The 18,292-nt window shown below is 36.0% G+C and overlaps 1 protein-coding gene across 7 annotated transcripts in view; it reads right to left on the reverse strand.

The window, feature by feature from the left end:
• The window catches only part of LOC307008855 (butyrophilin subfamily 1 member A1-like), a 66,592-nt gene extending 52,016 nt beyond the window's left edge, over nucleotides 1-14,576 (reverse strand). Inside the window, exons 1-12 of one of the 7 annotated variants that reach the window (XM_079632126.1) lie at nucleotides 14,421-14,569; nucleotides 10,505-10,577; nucleotides 10,037-10,384; nucleotides 9,672-9,941; nucleotides 9,400-9,507; nucleotides 6,465-6,506; nucleotides 6,199-6,261; nucleotides 5,933-5,995; nucleotides 5,689-5,730; nucleotides 5,423-5,485; nucleotides 4,999-5,043; nucleotides 4,707-4,733 (exon numbers count right to left, since the gene is read on the reverse strand). In XM_079632126.1, coding sequence (XP_079488252.1) covers nucleotides 4,707-4,733; nucleotides 4,999-5,043; nucleotides 5,423-5,485; nucleotides 5,689-5,730; nucleotides 5,933-5,995; nucleotides 6,199-6,261; nucleotides 6,465-6,506; nucleotides 9,400-9,507; nucleotides 9,672-9,941; nucleotides 10,037-10,384; nucleotides 10,505-10,562 — 1,129 coding nt within the window. In that variant the 5' untranslated portion in view covers nucleotides 10,563-10,577; nucleotides 14,421-14,569. Of the gene's footprint in view, nucleotides 1-4,706; nucleotides 4,734-4,998; nucleotides 5,044-5,422; nucleotides 5,486-5,688; nucleotides 5,731-5,932; nucleotides 5,996-6,198; nucleotides 6,262-6,464; nucleotides 6,507-9,399; nucleotides 9,508-9,671; nucleotides 9,942-10,036; nucleotides 10,385-10,504; nucleotides 10,589-10,660; nucleotides 10,682-14,420 lie in introns of those variants that run through there. The other 6 variants (XM_079632120.1, XM_079632123.1, XM_079632121.1 and 3 more) reach the window with 6 other exon arrangements.
• Between the last annotated feature and the right edge of the window lie 3,716 nt (nucleotides 14,577-18,292).

Here is an 18,292-nt window from a genome sequence, read left to right on the forward strand (position 1 = left end):
AATTGACGCCACACGCCACTCAAAATGCAGATTTATGAACTCATCTACATGACTCCTCATACACTGGGTTTGAGGACTCTACGGCAAGTCGGAGAGGACAATTCTGTTTGAAAAAAGAGCAAGAAAATGGCACGGAGAGGATTTGTTTTGCGGTGTAAATACACTGTAATGACTGCACTCGACTTTTACTCTGATAATCCAGGGCCTGATGTCTTTATAACGCATATCAAATTTGAAATAATACTTAAATAAAATGATAACTCTAAAGTAATAATGAAAGCACCAAAAAGGAGTAGAGTGCATATCCATAGTTTTAACTATGCCTGATCTAAGGTAAACTTATGAGGAATTACAGAGTATATATTGTCAATATCTGTGTAGTATTTTACGTTTTTCACTTTCTGTTGCACTTTAGCTAAATTACTGTAAGCATTTATGGCATCTTTTATATTTCTTATTTTAATCATTCCTCTGTACTATTTCTTGTTTATTTTTGTGCATCATATAGGCTATTTATATTATAAAACATTTATGCCAATAAAGTAGTTTGAAGTTAAACCGACTACATACAGTAGCCTACATTGTCAATCTCTGTATCCCATACACAGCAAAATCCCCAGTGTTAAATCAACACTGCTCGGAGCATATATGGTCCCACTCTGCAGAGTGTTAAAATAACACTGAATCAGTGTTAAAGTTAATGAGATAATTAAGTGATTAATCAAGTGATGATTGAACATTAATGATGGACACCTGATGTTAACAAGCACAATCACTGAAGAACAGAGAAACACAAGAACTACAACTGACTTTTAGTCACAGCTTTAAATTAAATCAGCTGAAGATAAAAATAAGACATTCAATCTCTAAAGATTTATGCAGAGGAGGATTAAACAACTCCACAAACAGCATTACCAGCTTCACTTATTACTAACCAGACTGACTTTATTTCTGGTATATGTCTATGGACAAAAGTTTAGATGTCGATGTTAAAAAAAAGGTCACCATTATGGAGATCAGTATTTCATTTAGTTGGGCAGTTTGACTCATAACATTTTAAATGCAATTTTGCTCTTTGTAACAATATTTACCAAAACTAATAATATGTTACAAAAGAAGCTAAAAATATTACATGTCCTGGTGTTATCGTTTTCATTATTATAAAGATGAAAGATTCATTAATCTTATCCCTGACAAAAAACAAAAGTTGTTATTAGTTATTAATAAAAGTAACTTTTTTTTACACAGAGCAGTCATCCTGAATAAAAAATTTGATATACATTTCAGATTTTTTTTGAAAATTATTATTTTTATATTAGAAACGACAGACATCAAGAATCAGAGTATGAATCTCAACAATGGTGACATGCTTCATGCTGCAATGCATGCTGGGAGCCATTATTTTTATACTATGGTGTGTCCCATAATGCATTGCGGCATAAAGCATGTCACCATTAATGAGATTCATATGGGGATTCTTGATGTCTGTGTGATTGTCCAAAGATTATTTTCCCAATAATTAAAAAATTAAGATTCAGCTTGATGACTGATCTATAGAAATAAATTAATGTTATTGAAAATCTATTAATACCAAATAACCATTTTCAGTAAATGATAGCATTTTTTAATATTTGTACTTGTTAAAAACTATAGGCCTATCACCTGACCATCTTTGTAGCTGGCTTTCTTTGCAACCTTTGTGTGTTTTGGTAAACACTGTTACAATGACCATGAAATCAAATAATAAAAAAAGAATCAAATTGCTCAACTAAAGGCAACACTGTTCACCATAATGGTGATTGTTAAATGGTGACTAAAACATCAACATCTAAACCTCTGTTAATTCTCAATAAAACTTCTGTAGACATTTGACAGAAATAAAGTCAGTCCTGGTTAGTAATAAGTGAAGCTGGTAATGCTGTTTGTGGAGTTGTTTAATCGTTCACTGTTGAGATCTTCACAGATTTAATGTCTTATTTTTATCTTCAGCTGATTTAATTTAAAGCTGTGATTAAAAGTCAGTTGTAGTTCTTGTGTTTCTCTGTTCTTCAGTGATTCTGCTGGTTAACAGCAGGTGTCCATCATAATGTTCAATCATCACTTAATTAATCACTTAATTATCTCATTAACTTTAACACTGCTTCAGTGTTATTTTAACACTCTGTAGAGTGGGACCATATATGCTCCGAGCAGTGTTGATTTAACACTGGGGATTTTACTGTGTACCCTATTCCTCCTAAAGCAAAAGAAACACACAACAAAATCTTAAATGAAATTTATCCTTCTAACAAACTCTTAAATCAAAAATTTAATATAGATATTGTCCCCTGTTCTTTCTGTGATAGCCATTCTGAAGACACTGACCATATCTTCTTTACATGAAATTTTTCCAAAATCTTCTGGATATCAGTTCAGGACTGGTTGATAGAAAAGGAGGTGGTTGTTGATAGTTTTGTTTTTACTTTACAACATATTTTATTTGGAATTCCAAAAGACTGTTGTGTTAATTTTTATTTGATCAATAACATTGTAATAATGGCAAAATATTTCATTCACAAATGTAGATTTTTTAAATCCCTCCCACTACTTGTGTAAAAAAATGATTTACAATGTTTTTCTAGAGCCCTTAAGAGAATGAGAAGTGGAAGTGTGATAAAGCTGCTCGATCTTTTGATTTCATATGACTTGATGTGACATTGCCCTTTAATTTAATTTAACTTTATTTATTTTTATTTTATTTATTTTTTTACCCTAAGTTCATGTAAGATATGGTTTCAAATTTGTATTTATTGTTTTTCTTTGTCTTTTTAAGTATTTTTTATTTGTTTACTGTGTTGAGCCTTTCATTCATTCTTGAATGAATACAATTGCCTTGGTTGTATGTATAATTTTATATTCAATAAAAATAAATAAATAAAAATTGTTCACTCCTTGGATATATGGTGCACTCAAATGCCATATACTATATAGAGATTAGTGAATTACACAGCTTATATATATCACCTTATACCTTAGGATGTTTTCTTTCGAATGAGCGCATTTGTACTTTTCTGTGAGCTCTTCTTGGTAAATAATCCTTTAACTTTCCTCAACACGCCGGCCTGAAAGTTTGTAGTATGTCTAGTCAGACCTTGATTATGTGGTTCAAGTGTGTTTAATTGGGGTTGGAGCTGAACTCTGCAGGACTGGACACCCCTGTGCTAAACGGTTGCTAGGGTACTCTGTTTTGGTTGCTAGGTAGCTGCCAGTGATAATGAAACTCCAAAGGATACTTGTCAGAATGAATGATATAAACCAACCGCAATCCCTGTATGACATTCAGATTTGAAGATATCCCTCTTTGCATTTGGGTTCCTAGGGTGCTCGACCATGGTTGCTAGGGCGGGGCTAGGAAGTGTTGAAGGTGATTTGTGATTGGCTGTTTGCTGCCCACCCTTCAATGACACTTCTATCCCAATATATCCCATTTGATCTCTTTGAATGGAAGTCTGTGGAACTTGTTGCTAGGGTGCTCTGAATTGTTGCTAGGGCTTGATAGCTTCACAATGATCCTGAGAGACTGATTGGTTTCCTGAGTTAAATGAGCCCCGCCCAGAGGTAGTCCAGGGGTCAGAAAGTAAAAGTCCTGCCATATGTTTATTCCACCCATGACCTCAGCGAGCTGATTTCTCCTGGCTGAAAAACTGTTAATTAGCAAATCCAGGAGATTGGAACAAAACACTGAGGAGGACTTTTACTTTCTGAACCTGGACTTTACACCTCTGCATAGCAATGCACACAGCAAAACTCTCAAAAAGTGTTAAATTATCTCTCCTGGGAGTTTATATGACTCCACACTCAAGAGTGTTAAAGTTAATGAGATATTTAAGTGATTAATTGAGTGATGTTTGAGCATTATTGAAGACACCTGATGATAACAAGCAGAATCACTATTTTAAAAACAACAATCAAGTTGTTGCAATGCATGCTGGGTTCCAGGATAGTATAAAACTCCCAGTATGCACTGCAGTATGGAAGAAAAAAAAAAACATTGTTGAGAGACGTGCTGATTTATGATATCTCTGTGTTTCTGCAAGACAGTAGCTCTGATTTTTTGGTTGTGCATGATGTTTAAAAAATGTGTCATTGTAATGCATTACTGTAGATTCACAGTGGTGTTAATATAATACTTTTGATACAGAATTAAACTCTGAATGAGATTAGTGAACAAACTAATTGTTTTATTTAACAGGCGTTGTATTTGTGTATTTGTGTATATGACTGTGTATTTGCTTGTCCAGAGGAAATCTCTTATTTTATATTTTTTTTAGTGGTCTCAAATCAAAGTTCACGGTAATACTTTCCTCACATTATTAATGCTTCATAATGTTTAGTTAATACATTTAAAACGACAGTTGGTCAATTTAAAGCAATCAGTTTCTGCAAGTGAAATTAGTTTTAACTCGAGTTTTAATTTAGTGCATGGTATTTTTACAGTAACATACTGTAGATTACAGTAAAGAACTGTACAATTATCAGTCAATTACTGGCACAAACCTGGTAAGGTTTAACAGTGTTGGGAAAAACATCATTGATCATTTAGTATGAATCATTTGATTGCATTTATGCAGAGCATTATAACAAAAACTCAAAAACATAAAAGAAAAAATTAATAAAAGTTTGACATGATGATGAATTTAAAATACTCATGAATAGATTTTACTCACCTGTGTGTGTTCTTAAATGTGGGAGAGCTAAGTATGAAACAGAAAGAATTAAGTTATAAAGGGTTCATAACAGAATTCATCTTTAGATGAATCAATAATCAGATCAATAATTTTAATAATTGCTTGAAGATCAACAAAATCCAAGACGACTTTACAGTTTATACTGTATATCCTATAATACAATATATTGAATAGCATAGACATATATGAATGCACAGTGTATTAATTCATTATTTTGCAAAATAATTCAAAAGTAATTAATATTTTAATAAAGGCATATAAACAAATTCACCTTGTGTTATAATAATCTTCTGACTTTGTAAAAGTTGATCACGTTCTAAAGAAAATTCAGAAATACAGAGAAAATAACATTATAGATCTGCAGCAGAAACAAACTTTGTTGCATTATTTTCCTGTTATCGCTGTGAAGCTGCTTTGAAGCAATCTGTATTGAAAAAAGCACTTTATAAATAAAGATGACTTGACTTGACATTGAAATTACAAACAAGTTACAATCATTCATTAGTTGTGTTTATAGGGTGTGTTAACATCACACAAGCACATCAGTGACTGAATAAATATACATTATAAACAACTGATAACCATTAAGACACACAAACTAAATGAATACAAACAGTCTGTTAAGTAGATATTTTATGGCTGTTAACAGACTTTAAATGAAAAATGAATTAATAACTTAATAAAGACAGATTCACCATGTTGTATTGTGCTCTTCTCATTCTGAATGCTTCTCTTCTTATTCTGTAGTTGATTGTGTGCTGAAGAAAATTCAGAATAAAAAGAAAGCAGAATTCAGACAACATGAGCATTAATAACATATAATTTCTGATTGAGTAATAACAAATTACAGGAAATATACAAGTATGTGAATGCATAATGTCAGTTAATTAAATATTCGGCTGATTAAAAAAACAGACTTGACATTAATACTGAATTAATAACTTAATAAAGACAGATTCACCATATTGTAATGTGCTCTTCTCATTCTGTAGTTGATCGTGTGCTGAAGAAAATTCAGAATAAAAAGAAAGCAGAATTCAGACAACATGAGCATTAATAACATATAATTTCTGATTGAGTAATAACAAATTACAGGAGATATACTAGTATGTGAATGCATAATGTCAGTTAATTAAATATTCTGTGGATAAAAAAACAGACTTGACATTAATACTGAATTAATAACTTAATAAAGACAGATTCACCATGTTGTATTGTGCTCTTCTCATTCTGAATGCTTCTCTTCTCATTCTGTAGTTGAATGTGTTCTGAAGAAAATTCAGAATAAAAAGAAAGCAGAATTCAGACAACATGAGCATTAATAACATATAATTTCTGATTGAGTAATAACAAATTACAGGAAATATTCAAGTATGTGAATGCATAATGTCAGTTAATTAAATATTCAGCTGATTAAAAAAACAGACTTGACATTAATACTGAATTAATAACTTAATAAAGACAGATTCACCATGTTGTATTCGGCTCTTCTCATTCTGAATGCTTCTCTTCTCATTCTGTAGTTGATCGAGTGCTGAAGAAAATTCAGAATAAAGAGAAAGCAGAATTCAGACAACATGAGCATTAATAACATATCATTTCTGATTGAGTAATAACAAATTACAGGAGATATACTAGTATGTGAATGCATAATGTCAGTTAATTAAATATTCTGTGGATTAAAAAAACAGACTTGACATTAATACTGAATTAATAACGTAATAAAGACAGATTCACCATATTGCATTTTCCTGTGCTCATCCTGTAGTTGTATGTGTGCTGAAGAAAATTCAGGATAAATATATAAAGAAGAGAAAACAGCATTAAATATATAACTTATATACAAACATTTCCTTCCACACTGTTTGTGACAAATACATTTTCCTCAGTACTTCACATCAGTGAACATGAAGCTTGAGCCAATATCTGTCTTACATGCACTACTGTCAACACTTTACTTCACTTTTTGAGTTATCTTTTTACATGGACTCAGTTAAACTATTTATTTAGTATTTTCATCTTGAATTTTTTTTAACTTTTATTTGGCTTATTTTTCTTAGTTCAACCAAATAAATAATTATTTTGTTTTTTATTTAAATTGTAAATGATTATTTTATTTCAAATGCTTCAGTTGACAACTTTTTTTATTACCATTTAAATTCATTTCTACGGCAAATAATAAGCAAATGATGTCAGCCATTGAATAAACTGCAAATCAAATCAATTAAATCTCTGAAGATCTCAGCAGAAAATTAAACAACTCCACAAACAGCATTACCAACTTCACTTATTAACCAGTTTGACTTTCCACAAGTGTGTAAAAGCTGTTTCTGAGGTTTAAGACTGAGCTCTATGTTGATTTTTTTCTATTGAAAACTACTGTATCATTAATAATCACACAGCTAACGAATCAACATGAATCTCAACAATGGTGACAATCAACAAAAAGCTTCATGCTGCAGTGCATTCTGGGTGCACCAATCAAAACTCATCCATGTATCCCAGCATGTAGCCTATTGTGACATGAATTTTAGCAGCTTGTTTTGTGATGTTTGGAGTTTATCATTTTATCTGAATATCTTGTTGATTGTCATCATTGTTGAGGTTTCAGTGTGGACAGACAAATCATTTAATAAAATTAAACCCGACTGCGAGATGCGTAAAAATCAATCAAAACCCACAGCCAATCAGAACAGCGTGTGGGTGGAGTCTCGCGGAAGGTGCGCAGCACCAGAGAGTAATCTTGACGGCAATCGCAAGAAAATGGATAAGTAGGCTACATAATCAAATGCACAAATATTACACCATTTAAACATTATTCAAAATGCATAGGCTATTGAGTTACTAAAACAATATTTGTCAAATAATACACTTGTTTCTTCGCAGTTTGATCGTTCTTGTTTCCATTTGTTTAATTTCAAGATCTGAGGTGAATTATCCAATGTTGCTTTTACAGCTACAAAGCTGGGAGCACTAAATGATATTAAAAGTCACATTAAACGATTTTTTACATTAAATAAAGCACATAAACAGTACCTGAGATTATCATTCTCACACTTTGTGTTTAAAACAGAAACCGTTTCTAAAATAGAATCGTCGTGGCTGGACAAAAAACTCTTACTACCGTAAAACTTCAAATAATAGCCCGGGCTTTTATTTTCCCAAATCGCCGAACTGCACCGGCTTGTATTGGAGACAGGCGTCTATATGAGACAGGCCTTTAATTTAGTGTTGAGACTTCACCCTGCGCTGCAATATACATTTAGCTTTACATTCATTTAAAGAAATCAGCTGGTTGAATGAAAATTGCTGCTGCTATCGGATTTTCAGATGATATTCTCAATTCAGTTAACGGACGCTCTGAGGTAAAGTGAATTCAGACTGTAGTGTAGACTAAGCAACGATTGTATTTAATTGTACAGTACAGTCATAACATAGACATGATCTTAATTCCATAATGTCCTTAAACATAACAATATTGCTGGCCATAAACTGACAAAGTGCGCGTCCGATAACTCGAGTTGTCATAAATGCCGCACGCGCGTGCTTCTCGTCCGGTGTGCGATAACGCGAGTTGTCACAGACGCGGCGCGGTGCTTCTCGTCCGGTGTGCGATAACGCGAGTTGTCACAGACGCGGCGCGGTGCTTCTCGTCCGGTGTGTGATAACTCGAGTTGTCACAGACGCGACGCGGTGATTCTCGTCCGGTGTGTGATAACTCGTCAAAGACGCGGCGCGGCGCTTCTCGTCCGGTGTGTGATACATAGACGCGGCGCGGTGCTTCTCGTCCGGTGTGCGGCGCGGCGCATCTCGTCCGGTGTGCGATACATAGACGCGGCGCGGCGCATCTCGTCCGGTGTGCGATACATAGACGCGGCGCTTCTCGTCCGGTGTGCGATACATGGACGCGGCGCGGCGCATCTAGTCCGGTGTGCGATACACGCGGCGCGGCGCATCTCGTCCGGTGTGCGATACCTCCTGCCTTGCTTGCGCTAACAGCTCCCGCCCAAATGCGCAGGGCTCTCTTGCGTGCCCAATCTACACCATATAACTGGCTTAAACAGACGATCTGAGGGGTTTTAGAAGATTAAATACAACCCGAAACTAAAAAAAGACCCGGCCTCTATTTGAGACCGGCCTTTATTTATCCAAACCTGTAGCCACACCAGGCGTGTAAAAGAGACAGGCGTCTATTTGGGACTCGGCTATTATTTGAAGTTTTACGGTAACCTGGAAAGATACCTTTCATCGCATGTCGCGGCGTCGCATGTAGTAAGAACTCAAACATATCATATCACTGACATTAGAAATCAGCCCATGAATCTCAACAATGGTGACCATTAAAAAAATACTCTAAACATCACAAAACAAGCAACTAAAAAGTTATACAAAAATACAAATAGCCTAATAATTGACTCATGCTGTAGTGCATGCTGGGAGTTTTGTAATATGCCGGGAGTTTTGTACTATGCTGGCACCCAGCATGCATTGCGACATGAAACTATTCATTGTCACCATTGTTGAGATTCATGTGCTGAATTTTGATGTCTGTGTGTGTTTGAGTGACACTGATGATCTTAATTAAACATGAGTAGCCTAGTAATAAAAAATCTATCCACAGGATGCCTTATTTATTAACATAAACATATAAAATAGAAAACAAGAACTTTACCTCTGTTTTTAAGAGCAAACACAGTTATGAGTATTCCAGCAATCACAACGAGCACAACAAAAACTGAACTCAGGATGACTGACGTCCTCCAAGAAATAAACCTATTATCTGCAAAACAAATCAAACTTATTTTTACAGGTGTTTACATAATGTTCAGTTCTGAATGATACAAAAAGCTCTATTATAAACCTAATGCTGCTATTGCTTTTAGCTTTACATAATAAGCTGATAATCATTAATTCTTTACCAGTAACAGACGTGTCAGTACTTACTTGTGGTGTTTATCAGTGTCTCCAGCATGTGATGTCTCAGTTTGACTCTGCAGTGAATCTTGCCACTGTGATAAACAATGATGGTGTTTTTCAGACTGAATCTGTCTGAGTTTCTGTGTGTCTCTGTAGTTTCTGAACTCAAACTGACTCCTTCACTGTCCAGCCACTCAAGATCAGGTTCAGGATACCAACCTTCAGATTCACACTGTAGATGAAGCCCTCCTGAACGATCAAACCCATCTACAGTGATCACCGGAGGGCGTCCTACAGCTACAGATCAACAAGAACATTCTGTTGTTATTCTGGCTTTTTTAAGTTAGTTTGTTCTGTGAAAAGAGCAAGCTAGTTCTCACTGGTTTCCTCACCTTCAACTCTGACATCAACAGTGACATCATCATACCAGGACATAGACTGAATAAAACACTTATAACGTCCTTCATCAGAGACTCGGACTGATGAGAGTTTGAGTGATGCGTTTCCTGTCTGTAGTTCTTGAAGGGTCAGTTTTGTTCTTCCTCTGTACTGAATCTGTTCTGTGTTTCTGTCTTCATGATCATCATAGAGATGCACTAGTGAGTCTTTCAGATCAAGTCTAAACCACTCCACTCTCATGTCCACAACACTGATGCTGGGTTTGACTGAACAGGGCAGAATCACGTCTTCACCGGCTACAGCAAATACAGGATCTGCAGGTCCCACTACTTCATACTGCTCTGTTACAAGAGAAAGAGAGCAGGTCTGAACATCCTGAAGGTTTTTAACCTGATGTTGTCCTAGACTAACAGTAATGTGCAATAAATATAAAGTATTATTCACAATGATGAATAAATTACCTGATCTTGAATCTGTAATTCCACTAACAAGCAGGAGAGTCAAACAAATGAACTTCATCTCTGAGACACAATGCTAAAAATAAAATATGAAAAAAGAGAAAACATTACAGAAAAGTGTGTCAGCATACATGCTTTTTGCCTTAGAATAATACTTACACTTAACTTTCTGTCCAAAAGCGAGATACACATTTACAATCACTTTCTATTAAAAGAAAACCGGTTAAACAGGTCAAGACAAAGCAGGATATAAATTCACAACGTGTATCTACATGTAGTACATACACTGTAAAAAAATTCTGTAAAAAAACGGCCAAATTTTACAGTAACATACTGTTTTTCATTAAAACAGTAATATACCGTAAAAAAATGCCTTCTGGGTTATATTTGTCGTTTTCGAGAAACTAGCCTACAGGAATATACTGTGAATTAACAGCGCTCAAAGTCGACACTAAGAGGCTGTGTTCCAAAATCACACCCTATACCCTCATTCACTATTGCCTAGTTCACTAATACAGTCTACTTGACTGAGTGAATAATTTCATAGTTAATTCAGTTAATTTTCGAAGTTAATTGAGACACTGAGGAACATCAGAATCACTCCTCTATCAGAACAAGAGGAACAGAAAAATCTTTGCAAAAGATCTTAGCAGAGGAGGATTAAACAACTCCACAAAAAGCATTACCAGATTCACTTTATTTACCTGACTTTATTTACATCTACAAAAGGACGTATTGAAAGGTGGCAGAGGTTTAATGTCATTTTATTTTCATTTGATGTTACCATGATGGTGATCAGTGTTTGCTTTAGTTGGGCTCTTGACCTTTGAACATTAGTTTTTCTTTGGCTGCGGTAGCTGTGTCTTAAAAATACATTTGCTATGGCGAAAAAGCTGAAAGAATACAGTATCATATGATTATGGCTGTTTTGATAATGGTCTCAATCATCATATATTGGCCCAATTCACTGATCTCATTTGTTGTCTAATAATATTATTGATGTTTTATATTTTTGATTTTGGTCTTATTGTGATTTTACAGAATGATGTTTTTCTGAAATTTGGCATTTAGAAAATATGACGGATTTTAAAAAGTTTATACTAAGAACATTTTGAATTTTCAGGTCAGCTAGACACACACACAGACATCAAGAATCGGAGTATGAATCTCAACAATGGTGACAATCAGAAGTTTTATGCTGCAATGCATGTTGGGTACCAGCATAGTACAAAAAAAATCAGCCACCACTCCCAGCATGCATTGCAGCATGAATAAATTATGCAGCTGAATTGTCTGGTTATTTTCTTTAATTTGTACTTTTTGCTTTTATTTTTGCTGTTGGTTTTGTATTGACTTTTAGTAGCGTATTCTGTGATGTTCAGATTTTATGTTATCTTTTTTTGTTGATTGTCACCATTGTTGAGATTCATTGGCTGATTTTTGATGTCTGTGTTTGTCTAACTGAAACCATAGTTCAAATTTTTTTTATGAATTATGAGTTTAAAAATCCTTCACAACCGATTGCATAGCACTGCTTGGTCTTTTGCATTAGTTTCACAGTGTAGTATTATTAAATTAAACTGTGTTAATAAACACATTTTTGATTAGTAATTAGAAACTGATTGAGATCAGAGAGACAACCATTATGTGATGACGTAATATTCAAAACATAACCAGCAACACCTTATCTCAGTTTTGTTGGCTTTGCTTCTGCCACAACAAATGTGTTTTATACATACGCAGTTAAAGCAGCCAAATAATTACTACAGTTAAAGTGAAGGGTCAGGACCCCAACTAAAGCAAACACTGATCTCCATAATGGTAATGTCAAATGAAACAAAACAACATCTAAACCTCTGTTAATTCTCAATAGGAATTTCAGTAGACGAAAAAATGAATTAAGTCAATCTGGTTAATAATAAGTGAAGCTGGTAATGCTATTTTTTAGAGTTGTTTAATCCTTCTCTGCTGAGATCTTCAGAGATTTGATGTCTTCTGTGGCTGAAGTAATGCCACATTTACACATAGCCGGGTATTTAGAGAAACGAATATTCCCCCCCCTCCGTTTTCAATAATAACATTGTGCACACAACCCGCATAAATACGCCGTCGATCGCCATCATAACTATGCCAAACCTATGGGCGGGCGGCAGTGTAGGGAGAGGGATAAAGCCATGCAAGCCAATCAGAATCCTCAGAATCCTGAATCTCAGAATCCAGAATCCTCAGATCCTGAGATCTTCAGAGATTTGATGTCTTCTGTGGCTGAAGTAATGCCACATTTACACATAGCCGGGTATTTAGAGAAACGAATATTCCCCCCCCTCCGTTTTCAATAATAACATCGTGCACACAACCCGCATAAATACGCCGTCGATCGCCATCATAACTATGCCAAACCTATGGGCGGGCGGCAGTGTAGGGAGAGGGATAAAGCCATGCAAGCCAATCAGAATCCTCAGAATCGACAAGAGAGAACCTAAAACCCCGTTTCTCCCAGTTGACACGACAACACATAACCGGCGTTTTCAGAAATCTCCACTTTGGCCGGAGTTTTTAGAAATAATCGTTTTCTGGGATAAAAACGGCGTTTTCGTGTAAATGACAGGCCAAAACGCAGGGAAATATCTGCGTTTTCCCATCGTGTAAACGGGGCCTAAGTTTTAGTTCTTGTGTTTCACTTTTTTATCTTCTTGTTGTTTCTCTGTCCTTGTCAGGTGTTCATCACTAATGCTCAATCATCAGTTAATTAATCACTGAATTATATAATTAACTTCAACACTGCTTCAGTGTTACTCCAACACCCTGTAGTGTGGACATACAAGTGTTCATTTAAAACTGAAGATTTTGCAGTGGGGTTTAAAGGGTTAAATGTGTCAAATAAAAAAAAACAGAGTGAAGTGTAATTTAACGGTAATCAACTGTAAATTAATTTACGGCATAAAAATGTAGAAAAACAGCATTTTACTGGCAACCACAGCTGCCAGTAGATTACCGTAAAATCAAGGAAAAACAGCAATATTCTGTCAAATTTAACAGTCAGGTTTACTAAACAAAATAAGTTAATTTCACTGAAATATTAGAAAAAGTTAATAGAAAAAAGTTTTGCGAAGTCAATAACTGATAAAGAGAGTAAATATTAAACTGAAGTGTTTTATGTGTTTTGCACAAGATGATACAGGAGAGATCTTTTAGTTTAATTAATGAGTTTTGTGGGTCACCATTGTGCTGGAGAGTAGAGCCTGTGTTTCAGTCAAAGATGAGCAGAGTAACACAGATGTTATGCTGCCCGTTGCTTTATTTAAACGCAGGAACTGTGTAGTTGCTGATGCCGTGACAATCTCGTTGCTAAATACTTTAGCACATACATGTGTGCTACTGTTCGCTAACTGCAAAGATTTTAGTTAATGTCATGTTTTTAATTCATTCACGATTACACATTAGATGTTTGCAGTATTATATTAAGAGGTATTCATTTTCAGTGGACTCAAATGAAGTTCACAATACTATCAGTTTAAATACTCGTTTTTAAACTTGAACTGTTTGAAGCAATCGGTTTCCCAAATGATACAAGTTACCGTCCATTGTATTTTTACAGTAACATGCTGTAAAAAAGGAGAGCTGTATAATAACGGTAGAGGCCTGTAAATTAACAGTACTTTGCTGGCAACCACAGCTGCCAGTAGATTACTGTTATTTTACAGCGCAATTTTTTAAATACATATAAACACATGTTGAAGGTTGTGTTGAATCAGGATTTCATTTTCAAAAATGCAAATATATCTATAATTTTGATTCAAAAACATTTCATTTCTTTACAAGATTAAGTATTACATTAAACCTGTTGAACTCAAACATGGTCAAGTCACACTCGTGTCAGACTTCATGTAAATGTGTTTCTGATTCTTCCATGACTTACCTTCAACTCAACTCGACGTGTTCTCAAGAGTGTCTCTATAAATTGTGTCCATATGAAAGTTTAGTCCGATCGTGAGGAGATCCTTCCTGGTTTATTTCTATTTTCTCTTGTAACAGCTGAACAGACACAGTCCCTCCCTTCATTCAGGCTGATACTTGTATGATAAACCTGCTGTAGTTTCTTCCGTCACAGACTGACACTCCTCACTTTAATCTGGTTTGAAATATGGCAGACATGTTACATGGAATTAAATGAAAATGTGAACACAAATGTGGATGATGAAACAATAATACGCATCCACAAATATAGGGAGAACTGTGACCCCACTGACAATATACCAGAAATAAATGTCAAAAGACAGTTTATCACATATAAAATTTATTCTTGAAATAAAAAAACATAATTATAATATAATACGTTTAGATAATAGAAAAACAAAGGAGACAAAGTATTACAAAGTTTTAGACATTCATCAAAATGAATCGATCTAAAGTCATTCGTTTACGAAGCGTCACGTAAGTTTAGTGTATTTATTGCACTGGTTTGCTGGCCCAGTCTTTCTTTCTCATCACATAAAAAAAAACTTAGAGGTGAACTCAAGTCATTTAATTTTAATTGAAAAAGTTTTGTTTAAAACTCCCACGTTGACTCATATCAGTGAACGTATTGTTTATATTTTCAACAAATCATGAATGACTAACAGAGCATTTCTACAATGGCTTTGATGTCACTGACGAAGATTCATGCCATTAGGCGTCATTTACAACACAACATAAAAATTACTCTGTGCATGTTTAATATCTCTGCTTATGCACAATAGTTTCCAAAATAATTATTAATACTGACATATCATACTTTCTGTTTCTCATTGGTCTTTTTCACATCATAACTTTTGGCCTCAAATACTTTAAAAACCAGTGGAATATTATGGGTTGTATGTGATGATAGCAAAACATCCAATATTTTTCTTATTTAAAGCATAATCCTCACAAATTCTTGTTAATAGGAGACCTAATATGCTATTTTTCAAAGTCGGTCTATTAGAATTAGCCTGGTAATACCAAACTCTGCTACTTCGCTTTGCTTCATAGACAGAGTCTGGCATGGCATCATTGAAAAGTGTTTTCTTTATCGCGGGGGGGGGCGCTCGTCTGAAGTATAAAATCATTGGTTACCCGTAAGCCAATCACATAACGTTTGGTTATGACGTGTGTTATGCGCCAGCTCAGCAGCATCGAACTGCCACTGTAAACACATTATAAATAATGCGAAAACGAAACCATCGAGAGAAATACCGGAGTGAACATGGATGTCAACGACTTTTGTAGATTATGTGATGTAAATCTACGCATCCACGGCACAATCGGGGCCTCTAAACTATTATTTGACAGTAAAGAGAAACAGGAAAATATTTGCAGCCAACTGTCAAAGTTAGGATTAGTTCTGTCAAACACAGCTCTTTGTTCATTTCGAGTCTGTCGGAAATGCTGCAACTTAATTGCAAGATTACATCCCTTGTCTCCATATCCGCGGTCGTTTTCGATTTCCCCAATCTCAAACTCGGCGCTTAGCGTCTACGTCACGGCTCTCAGCCCGCCCTCTGTTCGTTGATTGGCCGGCTGTTTTCAGGCCGGAGGAAAACTGAGAGACATGTCGATGTCTCTGACTAAGTACAGAAGCGAAATGAAATTGAGCGGAAGTACGAAGTCTGACGTAGTCAGGCTATATTAGAATAGGTGTTAATGCTTGAATGTTTAAAAAAAACATGTTTTTTTCCACACATTTTTCATTGTTGCAGCACCTCTCTTCCCGTCTGTCAGTATCTGTCAGATCTGGGGTGAGTTTCCAGCAGAAGTTTCCAACACTTTACAGTTAGTTTTATGACTGAAAGTTATTCTCTTCAAATGCTATTGAAGTTAGAAACGTGTGCACCAATGTAGTATAACTTTAGAGACGGTCCCTAAATATGCGAATATCCAGTGTCAAGCCAACTTTATGCCCTAATTTCACTGGGAATCACTTAGCGTGAAATTTTGCATGTTACGTCTGAGTCCTGTTCCTATATCTAGAATAGCCTACATCTCCAATAAGGTGCAAGTTTGGTCCTTATTACTTCCCGTTCGGCTGCCGGCGGTGCCTGTTTGATGCAGTGAGTCGCAGGGTCATGTCAGAATTTTATTAACTAACATTAACAAAGATGAATAACTACTGTTAAAAAATTATTGCTCATTGTTCGTTAATGTTAGTTAATGCATTAAAAGTATAGGTAGACAATTTTCACAAGCTAGCTTTGAAAGGATTAGATCCCACCCTTCCTTCAGAGTGTCTCCAGACACGCCTCCTTCAAAACACATGAACACACACAGCAGGGAGCAAACAAAAGCATCACAAGAGACGGTGTTAAACTACCTCATGTCTCAAAGCACATTACATTACAATAATAATGAACATAAACAACTTAAAGAGCTCTGACCTGTACCACCTGACTGATGCAGATTCATTTCAGCGTTGATTGTTGATATAGAACAAGCCTGCCGCACAAGCCCTGGAAAGTAAAGCCAAAGCGTCTCGATCATAGACATGTATAAAGGCTAGATGGCTTACCGGCGCTGAGAGCCAATGGGACCCGACGACGTCACACGGCGGCCATTTTAGGACAGGTCCGCTCGTCCAGTTATAACATTAAAGTCTATTGTGCATGTAGTGCTGAAATAACTATATCTTGCTCAATTTTCAACCGATTTTCAAACGGTTTGGTGTGTCATAAACGTCAGGGATGCGGCTATTTAACTGCATACTGCATACATTCAAAATGTGAAGCTACAATTTAAACATCGGCATCAGCACAAATCATAGCCACATTAATAAGGTTTGTAATAAACCAAACCGTTTGTAAATCCGTCAAGAATTCAGCAAGTTACGAGCATTTGTCACTCACCTTCCGTCCACAGCAGCAGGGAGCAGCAGCGCAGTCTCCTGACCTAAGATGGCCGCCAAGTTGACGACACCGCTGACTCCGCCTTGAGCCATCTAGCCTTTATACATTCTCGAGGTCGGACATCCGGGACTTTTACTCCCATAATGCACGGCGCGCGCATAGCAACGCGGCGAAGGGTAAAACAAACAAGCGCCCGCCATTAAGCAACACGAAGCGGAAGACAAACGAGCGCAAAACCTTCGGCAAATCATGCCGAAAAAGTGTTCTGTTGTTGTCTATATACTGATAAGACATTCTGTTATAGAAGAAGAAGATCTGTATTCGGCTCCCGAGCCATATCTGGCTCTTTGGCAAAAATCATGTGGCTCGCAAGGTCCCAACAAACCATCGATGAAACAATTAACGTTAAGACACATCAACAGAGATCGGATCTCTGCAGAAAAAGCAACCAATAGGGCTTGGGCGTCGTGACGTCATACTTGGCGTGGCGGCCATGTTGATGGCCTCGCGAATGTAAACATAACGTTACAGCAAGTGGAACGAGTAGAAGAAGCAGAGTTGGAAGAAAGAAAAAAGATGTTAAAATCCCGAAAAGGATGCGGAATTTACCGTGATACACTAAATAAGGAAGCCAGGGACCGGTATGTGGACAAAATCGGTACTATTAACGGTTTGGATCTATATGAAATTGGAAAAAAAGAGTGGAGCACCGACAACGACTTGCTGCCGCCGGTTTGCATAACCGATATCTTCGGCTAACGTTACCTAGTTTGTTTTGTACAAATTTTAACACTCATCTTTCTGTTGCTATCCCTCTGCTGACAAAAAAAAAATTGTACTACAAAACTTTAACGTTATTAAAACACGGGATATTTTACAGGAAAATACTAAAACGGGAAGACAGCGGGAAAAAAGCTCAAATAACGTTACGTGT

Source organism: Phoxinus phoxinus (genome assembly GCF_949152265.1).
Source record: "Phoxinus phoxinus genome assembly, chromosome: 1".
Lineage (NCBI taxonomy): Eukaryota > Metazoa > Chordata > Actinopteri > Cypriniformes > Leuciscidae > Phoxinus > Phoxinus phoxinus.